The sequence below is a fragment of the Elaeis guineensis genome, chromosome 5, assembly GCF_000442705.2.
Source record: "Elaeis guineensis isolate ETL-2024a chromosome 5, EG11, whole genome shotgun sequence".
Taxonomy (NCBI): Eukaryota; Viridiplantae; Streptophyta; class Magnoliopsida; order Arecales; family Arecaceae; genus Elaeis; species Elaeis guineensis.
Window position 1 is genome coordinate 20,162,164 of NC_025997.2, and position 14,787 is coordinate 20,176,950.

Below are 14,787 nucleotides of genomic sequence, written 5' to 3' on the forward strand. Positions count from 1 at the left end.
AATTGGTATCTGAATATCCTATTAAATCAATTAATGAATCCTTAGAATACCATAATCCTAGAGTTTGTGTACCATTTAAATATCTAAGAATTCTTTTAACAGCATTCAAGTGTGATTCTTTTGGATTTGATTGAAATCGAGCACACAGGCAAATACTAAACATGATATCAGGTCTACTAGCAGTTAAATATAATAGAGAACCAATCATACCTTTATAAAATTTTAAATCTATACTCTTACCTTCTTCGTCCTTGTCAAGCTTGCATATTGGGCTCATGGGTGTGCCAATCGGTTTGGAGTTCTCCATTTCAAATCTCTTGAGTAATTCTCTTGTGTACTTACTTTGGATGATGGAGATTTCTTCCTTTGTTTGTTTGATTTGGAGTCCGAGGAAGAATGTAAGTTCTCCCATCATGCTCATCTCGAACTCCCCCTGCATGAGCTTTGCAAAATCTTGACAAAGAATTTCATTAGTAGACCCAAAAATGATGTCATCAACATATATTTGTATAACTAATATATCATCTTGATTTCTTTTAATGAATAGGGTTGTGTCTACATTTTCTCTTAAAAAGTCATTATTAAGTAGAAATTTGCTTAGCCTTTCATACCAAGCCCTGGGTGCTTGTTTCAAACCATATAGAGCTTTATTTAATTTAAAAACATGATTGGAAAAAGCATGATTTTCAAAATCTGGGAGTTGTTCAACATAGACTTCTTCACCAATATATCCATTTAAAAAGGCACTTTTGACATCCATTTGGAATAATTTAAATCTCATAAAGCAAGCATATGCAAGTAGAAGTCTAATTGCCTCTAATCTAGCAACAGGTGCAAAGGTCTCATCAAAATCAATTCCTTCTTCTTGATTATAACCTTTTGCAACTAATCTTGTCTTATTTCTTATCACATTTTCATGTTCATCCAGTTTATTCCTATATTCCCATTTTGTGTCAATTATTGAGTAGTTTTTAGGTCTTGATACTAGGGTCCATACATTATTTCTTTCAAATTGATTAAGTTCTACTTGCATTGCATTTATCCAATTATAATCTTTTTCAACTTCGTCTATAGTTTTAGGTTCAAGATGAGAGACAAAAGCACAATGATTGAATGCATCTTTAAGAGAAGAATGAGTTCTTACCCCATGTGTAGGATCACCAATGATTAGTTCCTTGGGGTGATTGTGATCATACCTCCATTCTTTGGGTAGATGGTTTATACCTTGAGGTTGTTCTTCACCTTCCTCATCTTGTTTGTCTTCATGTTCTTCATCATCTTGAATTGTTGAATCTTTTAGAGTGATCTCCTTCATCCCTTCTATAAGTGGATCTGCATCATTAAAACCTTCATTCTTCCTTGAAGGAAGATCATTTGTTTCATCAAAAACAACATGTATTGACTCCTCTACTACTAAGGTTCTTTTGTTGAAAACTCTAAAGGCTTTACTAGAAGAGGAGTAACAAAGAAAAATTACTTCATCGGATTTTGCATCAAATTTTTCTAATCTTTCTTTACCATTGTTTAACACAAAACATCGGCAACCAAAAATATAAAAATATGCAATATTTGGTTTTCTTTCTTTCCAAAGCTCATAGGGAGTTTTCTTTAAAATTTATCTAATTAAAGTACAATTTAATATGTAACATACCGTGTTAATTGCTTCCACCCAAAAATATCTTGGAAGGTTGCTTTCACCTAGCATGGTACGAGCCATTTCTTCAAGAGTTCTATTTTTTCTTTCTACTACCCCATTTTATTGGGGTGTCCTAGGTACTGAAAAGTTGTGGTCAATACCTTTTTCATCACAAAACTTTTCAAAATCTTGATTTTCAAATTCGGTTCCATGATCACCTAGAATATTTTGAATTAAAAATTTTTATTTATTTATGATTTTTTGATAAAATTTTGAGAAAACATGAAAAATTTCATCCTTATATGCCAAAAAGAAAACCCATGTAAAATGAGAAAAATCATCAATAATTACAAAACCATATCATTTTTCACTTAGACTAGTAGTTATGCAATAGTTCTAATGGCCTAGAAGTTGAAACAATATTTTTAGATTTGAATGAAACTCGTGTTTGTTTACCCATTTGGCATGCATCACAAATACATCAAATTTCAGATCTAAAACTAAATTTACACATATCAAATATATATATAATTAAATTTAAAATAATGATTAAAATATTTTAAAAAATATCTTTTCAAAAATCGATTCACATCAAACTAGGACAACCTTTACAATATAGGGGTAAACCCAATATCAGGACAACCTTATATCAGTTTGATGTGAAATTTTTTTTTTTTTAATCATTCTAATTTTAGAACTAAACTTAAATTAAACATATTATATATGCTAATTTTTAGATCTAAAAGATTTGATTTAATTATGAAGATTCAAAAATGATTTTGTATCCTTTATCACAAAATTGACTGATGCTTAATAAATTATGTTTTAAACCATCTACTAATAAAATATTTTTAATATACTTGGAGGGAGTGATACCCATGTTACTTATACCAATGATCTTTCCTTTGCCATTGTCTCCAAAGGTGACCATCACTCCATGTTTAGCATCAAGTGTGATGAATTGGGATTCATTACCAGTCATGTGTCTCGAGCATCCGCTATCAAGATACCATTTTCGATTTGCTCCTTGAGATGCTAGACACATCTCATTTTCATGTGCCATAAGGCACAAGTTGGCTTGTTCATTTGAGTCTTCCTCTTCAGAGCTTGACTCATCACTTCTACTCCAAGTAGCCATCATGGCCTTCTTCTTGTGCTTCTTGGGATCCTTCTTCAGTTGTGGGCATTCAGACTTAAAATATTTCGATTTCTTACATTCGTAGCAAATGAGAGGTTGGTCCTTATCCTTTTCTTTGTTATATTCCCCTTTTGTGGGTGGCCTCTTCCTCATTCCTTGTTTCCTTTTTCTCAAAAATTTCTTAAACCTTCTAGTAATGAGAGCCATTTCTTCATCTTGCTCTTCATTTTCTGTATCATCAGTTTTTTCTTCAAGTTGAGCTGTGGATTTGAGCGTGATTGTCCTCTTCTTTTTGACTTCTTCTTCTTGGTGTTGTTTCATGCTCAACTCATGTGTCATCAGTGATCCTAGAAGCTCTTCCAAGGGTAGGACGTTCAGATCCTTGGCTTCTTGGATAGCGGTCACTTTGGCTTCCCAAGTTCTTGGTAATGACCTAAGAATCTTTCTCATGAGATCACTGTTAGAATAAGACTTACCAAGACTTTTCAGACCATTTATAATATCAGTAAAATGAGTAAGCATTTCAGTTATAGATTCATCATACTCCATTTTAAAAAGTTCATATTTATGCACGAGCATGTTAATTTTAGATTCTTTTACTTGATTGGTTCCTTCATGAGTTACTTTTAATCTATCCCATATTTTTTTAGCAGACATGCATGTTGAAATACGATTGAATTCATTAGCATCTAGGGCACAATACAAAATATTCATGGCTTTAGCATTTAGTTGAGCCATTTTCTTATCAATCTCATCCCATTCTTTTTCAGGTTTGGTTGATTCCACACCATCAATAATTTTAGTGGGTGTGTGAGGGCCGTTTACTATGATACTTCACATATCATAGTCAAGTGCTTGAATAAAAATTTTCATCCGAGCTTTCCAATAGGTATAGTTTGATCCATTGAAAAGTGGAGGTCGGTTAGTGGACTGCCCCTCAGCTAGAGAAGTGCCAACTTGAGTTGCCATAGATCTTTAACTCTTTGATGGTTAAATCAAAGTAGGGCTAGAGCACCGGGCTCTAATACCACTTGTTGCCCAGCTATGCAACCCAAGAGGGGGGGTGAATTGGGTTTCTGAAAAATTTAAACTTAACTTACTACTATGAAGAATATTTAACAATGAGCAAGATAAGTATGGAGAGTGTAATTTATGCAAGATGTAGAAGTTTGATGCAAGAATGTAAGAGGATAAAGAAATTTAAAAGGAGAGCAAGTAAGCACAACACAAACAAGAAGATTTATAATGGTTCGGTGCCAACCTTGCACCTACATCCACTCTTCAAGCTTCTACTTGGGAATTCAAATCCACTAAACTGTATTCAAACCGAATACAACATCGGAACCTCTGACTCTAGCTATTTCAAGCTAGAACACTTATTTTTCGGGTACAAGCCAACCCAATACAACATTGAAACCTCCGACTCTAGCTATTCCAAGCTAGAACACTTGTTTTTTGGGTACAAGCCAATCCAATACAATCCGATTCAAGGTTCGGATCAACCTTTCCATATTTTGGAATCCTTCCAAAACAAAAATAATAACTCAAAAAGAGTATTACAGTTAATTGCACAAAAATACAGATGAAGCTCCTTTAATGAGCGAATAAAGCTTTAAATACACTTTACACAATTAGAAAGAAGCTCTTTCTGATTTTCTCAACGTGGTTGGAGACTTGAATGAGCTCGAGGAGTTGGTGAACTTGAAATGAAAGCTTCTTTAACTTCAAGAGGGCTCTTTGCTTAGGGCTGAAATGTATGCTTGAAATCCTCTTCAAAACCCTTCTCTCTTATCTTTCTTGTGATTCCCTCCTTTAAGTCCCTTTATACATCTTCAAATAAATGGTGGAGAGTAATCTGGACTGAAATAGAGCCGTTAGAGCACATTAAATGAGCATTAAATGCAATTGAAATGGGTTAAAAACTAGCCGTTGCAGAACTTTTCCGTCACAGAGGTCGACTCATAAGGTCGACTCATGCTCATGGGTCGACTTATAGGGTCGACCTCTGTGGAACAGAACAGAAAATGACTGTTCTGTAATTTTGACCTGCAAAGCAGCAGAGGTCGACTTATAGGGTCGACTCATGTCAGTGGGTCGACTCATAGGGTCAACTCACAGAGAGTGCCAGCTAAAATTTCAGTGTGTCGTTCAGCTCTTTAAGCCATGAGTCGACTCATGGGGTCGACTCAAAAATAAAAATCTGATTTTTTTGCAAAATATACTTTTAAAAATGTTAAAATTTTCTCCAGTAGACTACACGTCTTTTATTCTTGCTCTTGAGGCTTCTGAATCAGGTGTTGATAAAATTACAATTTTGCCCCTGAAATACAATAAGTCTTTTTCCAAGCCAAGATCATTAGTAATCCCCTCAAATGCTTTGTAATCATCAAAATCAATTCAAGGAGCAACAGGAGATCCATACAATTACCCGATAGATATTTTTGGACGCACCACCCAATAATGGAGCCGAGGACCCCTGGTTGCCAAGCAAAGGAGTACGGTTACTGAGGCAAACCCCAGTCGCATGACATTCAAAATTTTATTAAAGCACAGATTCAGATTGCATTACAAAGGTGATATTTTTGTGTAAACTGTGATCTTTCATTCAACATAACCTTATAATCCAAATTGTTTCTTGGATATAATGCAGTTGAGAAGGTGAAGCTAATTTTAGATATTTTTAGCGGCTAAAGAAATCATGTATAAGCTTGGACCTTAATTTAATATGCTCAACTAACTCCAAAATCAATTAAATCAAAGATGTTAGAAGGTGTTTAGGTGGAGGGAGTTGGAATCTAGAATCGGAATGGGAATAGATGACTTCCATTCCAATCATTTGGTTCGACGGAGTTCTATTATGATTCTGATTATGGGACGGAATGGAAATGATCCAACCTATCTAAAATTCAATCTCTACTCTTCTCTAAGGATTCGAATTTTCATTTCGATTCCAATTTCAATTCTGACCACAAACCAAACACTTTGGGGGTTCGATTTTGATTTCAATCCATTCTACTTTTCATTTCAATTTCGATTCTAATTGCGAACGAAGCACCCCCAATAAAGTTAATTTTAAGCACTGCATACTGGTTTGGGATCAAGGCTTGTTAAGTTGAGCAAACTGCTCATGTAAAATAATTATGCTTGATTTGCATTGTTTGACCAACTCACCTGCTATTCCAAGTTTAGTTTTGAGCATAAATTACCCAAGGACGGTAGAGATAGCTCAATTGGCAGGAATTTTAATCAAATATGGTCTAACATATTTGACTTGGCTGAACTCGGTTACTGATTTCAAATCTTTGCCTCAATTTCAAATCTCTATCTGCAATGCTTATCGCGGACGTCAGAAAGAATGACAGACATGGCTAAGTTCAGTTCGACAGAAAAAAAAAGGAACCTTGCCTTTTTGCCATGGCAATATGCTGCTGGTATCTAGTGGTGTGACTCGCCTGAGCATGACCTCATAATGGACCAGTAGGCATCATCCATATCAAAAATAAAGCAAGTCATGGTAAGAATAAATCTCCCCAATTGGAGCATCAGCAAAATACAATTGCATTCTAAGCTGAGTAGTTTTCGAAGATAGATAGTTAAGAGGCATTTACATTGTAGTTTAATTTTGAGATATTTCCAAAAGTTGCCAGCTTGAAACATTTATCAGTTACAACAACATTAGAGAACCTTCGTATGTAACACCACTACACTCTTAGAGGATGTTAGGTTGGGGAGAGTGGGATCTGAAATCAGAATGGATGACTCCCCATTTCAACCGTTTGGTTGGAAGGAGTCCCATTCCGATTCTGATTCCGATTACAGAGTGAAATGGGAATGACTCAAATTATATAGAACTCAATATCTACTCTCTTCTATAGATTCAAATTTTCATTCCAATTTCGATTCCGATTCCTATCACGAATCAAATACTTCGGAGAATTTAGCTATTCTGATTCCGATTCCAAACCATTCCGATTTTTATTCTCATTTCGATTTCGATTACAAATCAAATATCTCCTTAATGTAGTGAATAACAGATTAAAGTCAGAAAATTTGCAAACCTTACTATACAAATAGCTACCGTACCATCGCCTGTGCCACTGAGCAGCAACTTGTATACGAATAAGCTATTAAGTATTAACAATTAAGTTTAAACAATTATTGAAACTTATGTGTATATTGTATGACCGCATAGACCACACATTTATATCAAGGTCAAATGTCTTCAGCGGACCCATCTTTTTAAATAGCCAAGGGCATACGAAGAATATAATAGGAAATTCTTCTATGATGCACATGTCACAGCCCAATTTATACCCATTTTAACTACGTAGAAAAGAACTTCCAAAGATATAACTGATGGTAAAATATGAAGCCTTAGAACTTGAGGCTTAATTTGTTTGTCCTAGAGAAGTAATATATGTGATTTATAATTTTTAGAACAAAATGATGTGGCATCCATGCGTATCACTATTTCTTTATTAAATTGTTTGCTGTATATTCATTTAGCGAGCGGCGAAGCATGGACATCCTATTGGACTGTAGATTATATGAATTTCCAATTAGAAGGTTCATCTTAAAGCTTATTTAGAATATTCTTCATTTTTCTGTAGTTCATGTAATAGTTAGTTGTCATTTACGTAACTTCTGTAGAATCAGAGCCCCTAAAGGCATTTTATGGTTCCATTTTATCTTGATCTACTTCGTCCATCATAGTGATGGAATGTCAGAAAAACCAACCCAGACATGGGCAAAGGAAAAAAACTCTCAGATATAAACAGCATTTGTTAACAAACCAGCAAGATGCATTGCACGCAAAATTGTACATAAGAATTTAACTTCATCAGGAAGAACACATAAGGTACCCACTACAGCACTAGCTACAAATTTCAGAGCACAGTTTATAGCAAATCATATGCTTCAGAGTTTATCCTAAAATGTAGCAGGTAACCTTCAAGATGAACATGGTCCATGTTAATCCAAAACTTGAAAACTATGATTGCATAGATGGTGCATTTCATGCCAAGAACTCACTTCCTTCTCATAGACAAAAATTAACCTTCAGTAAAAATAAAATAGGACCTCTTCCGTCCTGTTATTAAAAATATCTGAGGCAAGTAAGAAATTGCATATCATGAATTCGAAAAATTTAAAAAAAAAAAATCTTTTGAACACATGCAAGGCTGTGTACATGAATTTTGGTTACAAATTTGGGAGACTAAAAAGAGATGAGAGATTGCATCTGAATTTGGAGGGGAAAAAAGGAATACATCTATGTACAACAGCTGAAGGAACTATCATCATTTTAAATATCAGCCAGGCATCCTACAAGAATCCCAAATCATCTCCATTCAAACCTTCAGTTCCCATCATTGGACAGTCATTAGCATCATTTCCAAATCGCCCACAGCAAGGTGTTGGATAATGCCTCCTTTTCCTCGACATCTCTACCCCATCTCTTGCTCGTCTTTCTTTTAGCTTGCCCAAAGTACAAGATTCATGAGTCTGTCCAGCAGCAAAGCTCCGGATAATGCCATCACTGTCCTCTACTTCTGGTATAATTAGTGACTCAGAAGGGCTCCCATAAGCAGTACCGTTCATACCATGTGTGGAGCCAGGAAATTCTCTAATGCGAGATAACACCGTGGCCACTTGTTCTGAAGCAATCTCAAGTCGCTCCTCTGACTCAACTGATTCTGCCAATAGAGTAGACACCAGAGATTGCAATAAATGAACTCGTTCAGCATGTTCCCTCAGAGCAGTTCTAGAGCATCTAGTCAGAGGCATGTTGATACAACGCCATCGAATAGGTAGGTATTCATCTGGAATGTGAAAGCAATTATTCGTTGACAGAATACGAAGTACATGCCTACAAAGGATTCCCGTAAACTCAAAATGATGACAACTACAGCTTATGAGCTCTTCCTGAGGTGCCCAAATTACTTTGCACCCTCCATCCACCTGTTTATGGTGTCTCACAAGAAAGCATCCATCTTCTATCGGAAATGATGCATACTGTGGAGCTAATACAAGCTCCTCCTGGAGCTTGCAAAAGGCATAAGGTGTAAGGACACTAGCTGCATGGGACTCTATAGGGGACCCTGTTTTGAGACATATCTTGTTGGGCTTTCGTTGTGATTTTTGTTTTGCTACTACTTGATCTTTAGAATCTAGAATAACTGCCACCTGCACATAAATTAAATCAAGGATCAGATAGATAATACATAACAACGAGAAGGAGACAAAAGATAATAACTACGCACTTGCTCTACAAAATGATCAAGCTGAGATTGTGCACTGAGAAACTGTTGGATGAAAGCATTTACTGACTCTGAATGTACTGTTGAAGTCATTCCTGCAAAGAAGTAACATCTCAAGTACGGCAATGCCCAAAATGTTCTCAATGCATATAAACTGGCTATATGCTTATTTGTGTGAAGTGCATAAGCATTAACCATTTCCTTCCATTCAACTTCAAATTCCTCAACTACATCCATAGTATAAAGCCGGTGGAACTCAGCCTTCCAATTATCATACCGTGACCCAAGAAGTACTGAAAACCAATCAGAGAATTTTGCAATGATGTGCCAAATGCAGAAGGCATGCTTTGTATTCGGCATTTCAACAGAGATTGCCTCTTTAAGCCACATATTTTGATCTGTTAAAATTGTTTGTGGAGCCTTTCCTTTCATGAAACCCAAAAATGTCTGTGATAAGTTAAATAGAATTGTTAGCTAACAATCACTGAATTTTTAAATGAGAAAATTAAGTGCTTTGAGTTCCGGTGTTTGCTGGCCAGTATAGGACATAGTGTACCATATCAGCAACGAAATGGTTAGTGTATCATACCAGCAGGGAAATGGTTGGTGTCTCATACCAGCAAGGAAATAATACCCAGTGGAACCCCACCCCAAACCCCCCCCCCCAAAAAAAGAAAAAAAAGGAATAGAAAAGAAACAGGAACGTTACCAAAACAACTACTTAAAACCTTGTTAATTTCGTACCTTCAAAGCCCAAGAAAATGATTGCATATTTTCATCTCGTAGAAGGACACATCCAAAAAAGCAATTCATTCCATGATTATCCACTCCAATCCAGATTCCTAAAAGCATATCATAAGCATCAACTCGGTGAATTGTGTCAAAAACCACAGCATCTCCAAAAGCTTCATATAACTGAACCGATGAAGCATATGACCAAGCAATATGTTCCAACCTGTTATGTCCATCTATCTTGAATTCATATTTGAAGTTGGGATCTTCATCTTTGAATTTCTTGCACATCACAAGAAGGTCAATAGCATCATGATCCCGATCCACATTTTTAAAAGATCGTAGTAAGTTCCTTACGTCTATTTCTGTAAAGGGTAGACAACCAAGTTTCACACCTTTCTCAAGCTCCATTAGTCTCAACATTTGCCGTACAGACATTCCTGCTTTAGCAAACATGCAAATGCGGCTCTTATCATCTGCTGATATGGTACAATAAGCAGGAAGGTGATGCACTTGGTTTGATTTCAGGAGCTCATGGTTGTGGACATTGCTAAAGCCAGTGACACGCCATTCAGGGATATCAAAGTCTGCCCTTTTAACTATTCTCATGTATGCCTGGCACCCACAACGTGATGATTTTCGATTTCTCTGCAGCTTGCTGTCATCTGATTGCTTTGCCTGAGGAAATCCACCACGATGACAGGTGAAATCCCTTCTGGTGATTCCTCGACCAACTCCATCTTTTCCTCTAGTACGATGACGTCTGATAGAGAAGCCACATTGCTTTGCAAAGGTGCAATAAAATTCATAAGCAGCATCCTGAGAGACAAATCTTTGGCCAATGAATGGGACAAGATTTACAGAAGTTTGTTTTGATAGAATTGTATCTTCAGGAGTTTCATCTATGGAGTCAACGTCTTTTGAAGATAAGTCAGTGCTGGTATCAGATGCATCTATAACAAGCCCAGGATTTTCTGATGCTTTGTCCGTTATAGATAAACTTGAGCTCAAATTTGACGCCTGATTTAAACACAATTTCATCATTTTAGTGAGTTTAAATTCAAGACTATAGTTTTAGCATATATAAAAAGCTAAAGCTAGCAAGCAGAAATGTGCCATGTAAAGAAATTTACAAAGCAAAGGAAACAACACAAAGTATGCCGTAGTGGGTTTATTTTATATGTGAAAACAAAGAGGAGACAGAGTATATGAACAAACGGTCAGCAATATACATGAATTTTTGCCTATGCAAATCTATAAACATGGAACTTCTAACAGACAAACATGCTTCTTGTTAACAGAAAATGGCTTGCAAGGTGCAATGCATTGTAAACAGTATAATGATACTCTTGAGGGTAAACTATCAGTGACAGTTGTAACACTTTTCTGCCTTTGAGATGATTGCCTCCCTCATATTGTCTACATATTAAGACGCTCCAGTTCTAGAAACACCAATGCTAACCAGAAGGTCTTGTCGCAATATGTAGCATCTACTTAATGAGCGATACTTCATCTTATGCATATAATCATAGACCTTCCAGAGCCCTCTGCACTATCAATATCCACGTAATTAGTTTAAGATTCTCCTCTCCTTGAACCTTATTATTGGTGCCAAATTCAAGCCTTAACTTGTTGGGTCTCCTCATGTACAGGAGCATCATGACCTAAAAATTTTCTTCGCTGAAGATTTGAACTAAAAACCTATGATACTATCACCCTCCCTGATGAAGAGCACATCTACAACTGAAACAATGTTTGTATAAAGATATATATTCTGCTTACGATCAAGCTGAAGGAAGATAGCATTGTCTTGAACCATGCTAAGCTAGCAGATCACTAGGCCTAGAAAGATACACTAGAGATGCTGAAATATAGGAATTCTAAATGATCTAGAATTTTTTTTTTTGTGTTTTAATCAAAAAACATCCTCTTTTTACCATAAAAGATGACTCTTTTAAAACTACACTGTACCTCCTGATTAACATTTAAAGATTTTCTCTTTACCTCATGGTGTGACTTCATGATAACAATTACATCTTAAGGTGATAACTGTATATCATCTTGGTCATGAATATGAATATCCACTATTACATTTATTTTCTGGCTTGGTTCGAATTTATTTAAATTATTATGGAACTCTTCCTCAAACAGGGTACATTCATTTCATGTTGTTATATCCATTCCTCAAACTAGTCTCTAAAATAGTTTTCTTCAACCACTGGTGCCTCATAAAATTACAAAATTTAAAAATGTATTTACCCTGTCCAGAATATGAGAAACAATATAAACCCATCCTCCTCTTAAAACTATAGAGATCTTTCCGTAGCCCATGTTCCTCCATCCCAGGTCAACACTCTTGCATCTTGAATGCTCACCAGCGACATAAGCAACATGTTCTTGCACCACCATGCAAGTCATAAAGACAAATACGTATGTTCATACACATGTATAAAAAGATGCATATTAAGTTATACTTTTGTGACAAGTTACTTCTACTGCAACTTTTATTAATCACTACAAGTTACGAATTTGTGAATATATACTCATTATAACACACCATGATCATTGTCTCATTATCATCTGCAAAGTAAAAGAAGGATAAAAACAGTTCTATGATAACAGTTTGGTCTTATGGCTCTCAGCAAGTATGATGCACCCTTATGGTGTTACCTCCAGTCCAGCATTGTCATAACGTCTTCTTCTCTCTGGATCAGATAGAATGGTATAAGAATAAGAAACCTCCTTAAAATGCTCAGAAGCTTCAGGATCATCAACATTTTTGTCAGGATGGTACCTGTTCGATCACTTGAAATAAGATCATGGAAACACAATTAAAATCTCAACTAAAGGGAGGGTTTAGTATAAAGAGAAACAACTAACACATAGATTTTTTGACTTGTTGGGAAAACCAACTCAAATCTCAACAAGGGAGGATTTAGGATAAAGAGAAAAAATTAACACATGGATTTTTTGAATTGTAGAAGGCAAATGGTAGAAGACACAAACTATTTGGTGAACTTTAAAGAAAAAGATATGCTCAGCAAGGCAATATATGGAAATTATTAACGATATGTATGTGAGTGAGATGGTGGGGGAAACTGCAAGCATTAGATGTAGTTAGAGCAACAAAGATAAATCTTCTGTAGAAGGGTTGGTGATAGTGTTATTCCTCATTAACTTGTCATATATGAACTAGCGGCTGATATTTACAAGTACATGACACTGTATTTTATTAAGTATTGGATATAGAATTGAAGATAACGTCTCAAACAAAATTAGTGACCCAAGAAGATGGCTTTGGCATAAACTAGACACATGGGTACAGCATGGGTAAACAAGGAGAGATAGAATAAGGAATAAGCATATTAGAGGAAATGGAGAAGTAACACCAAAATACTACTACAATATAATTAATTTAGTGAAATAGACATGTTGAAAGAAAGATTGATGATACTCTAATTAAGAGAGGTGCTTGAAACTATGCTAATGAGAAGTTCCCAGTTAACATGGATGAAAGATGAGAGCTGCTCAACCAACACAATGGAAGTTGTGAGAAAGGGATATTAACAATGACTAGCGAATAAGGATCCGAAAAGCCAACCGCAAATAGGAGGGATAAGGCTTAATGGGGATGGTTAAAATTATGTTGTACTATATTTAGAAAAAAAAAAAAAGAACAGGAACAAGAAGAAGTATGACAAATTAAATCAGATCAAATGAAAGGAAGAAGTGCTTCTGGTGTACAATGCTTCACCAAGTTTGAAGCTAAGGAGTTGTCATTTGAGTATAAGGTTTGAAAAAGTGTCCATTATTTCATTGATGAAAATTTCTAGGCTTTGATAACATCATATATAAAAGTTTTTTGGATAAACAGCTGATATTTAGCTTCTATCTTGTTATATCAGCTATTATATAACAAGAATAACGACTGTGATAAAGACCTTTTTGCTATTGATCTCATGATTCATCAGATGAAAGTATTATTATCAAATTCGCATGTCCATGCCAATGAGAGGGGAAAAATCCATCTTGCTAACATGCATATAATCAGACAGCTCATTGTTATTGTCCCTTTTTTCCCATTATAATAACTACTAAAATCGAATCTAACAGCCACTATTATACTCCACAAGAATCCAATCGAACCCAGGGCAGTCAAATAGTGGACGTTATTTCAGTTACCGACGCCATTGTGATAGGATAACAGAATAATTTGGATAGTGATATAACGACCGCAGCCAGAGCTTTTCTGATTCTTAAATATGTCGATCTTTACGTAAGAGAATGAAAACAGCTAAGTTTGCACTCCAGAAAACTACATAAAGGAGCCATTTTTATTTAAGGAACGTACATCCAAAAAAAAAAAAAAAAACCGAAAAAAAGAAGCACAAAATCACAAAAAAAGGTGTTCGTTGATCAAATTACCTGAGTGCTAACTTGCGGTAAGCAACCTTGATTTCGAGGCTTGAGCAAAACCTAGAGACCCCCAACACATCGTACGGGTTTCTATGCATCGCCGGCCGCGATGGGTTCTGCATCTCACCTTCAATCGATCACATCTCCAATCCCGCCAAATGCCAGCTCACAAAAAAAAAAAAAAAAACCTAACCCTATAATCTCCGAGAAAATTTGGAATAATTTACAACAAATTAGATGAACAGGAAAGAAAAGAAGAAAACAGAAGAAAGAGCGGGAGAGGAGAACACCGTATCTATGTAGAGGGGATGGAGACTGAATCTATCGTGCGCCACCGGGATGGAGGGGGCTATCGCGCTAGGGGTTAATAGCCGTCCGATCGGGGGGTTCCGAAAGAATCCTCGCCCTTAGCTCGCGGCGCACGACTTGGGGCTCACGGAAGCGATGGCCCGCGCGGCGGGAACGGGGTGGAGCGCCGCCTACGCTCGGCGCAGGTTAGAGGAAATCCTAGGGTATCGTGGGAGGGGGAGCTGGTTTCCTCTTTGGAGCCCACGTTGTCGGAACCGGATCTAGCGTGCGCCGCGCGGAGCTTGCGCTTGTCCATGTGA

At 36.3% G+C, this 14,787-nt stretch overlaps 1 protein-coding gene across 1 annotated transcript; it reads right to left on the reverse strand.

Annotated features, from left to right (window-relative positions):
• Window positions 1-7,831: 7,831 nt before the first annotated feature.
• On the reverse strand, window positions 7,832-14,787 carry LOC105032817 (protein FAR1-RELATED SEQUENCE 11). The gene is made up of 5 exons (XM_010907392.4): window positions 14,189-14,787; window positions 12,434-12,557; window positions 9,776-10,783; window positions 9,035-9,478; window positions 7,832-8,957 (listed from the first exon to the last, which is right to left on the reverse strand). The coding sequence occupies exons 1-5, from the start codon at window positions 14,299-14,301 to the stop codon at window positions 8,097-8,099; spliced, it is 2,550 nt and encodes an 849-aa protein (XP_010905694.1). The 5' UTR covers window positions 14,302-14,787; the 3' UTR covers window positions 7,832-8,096.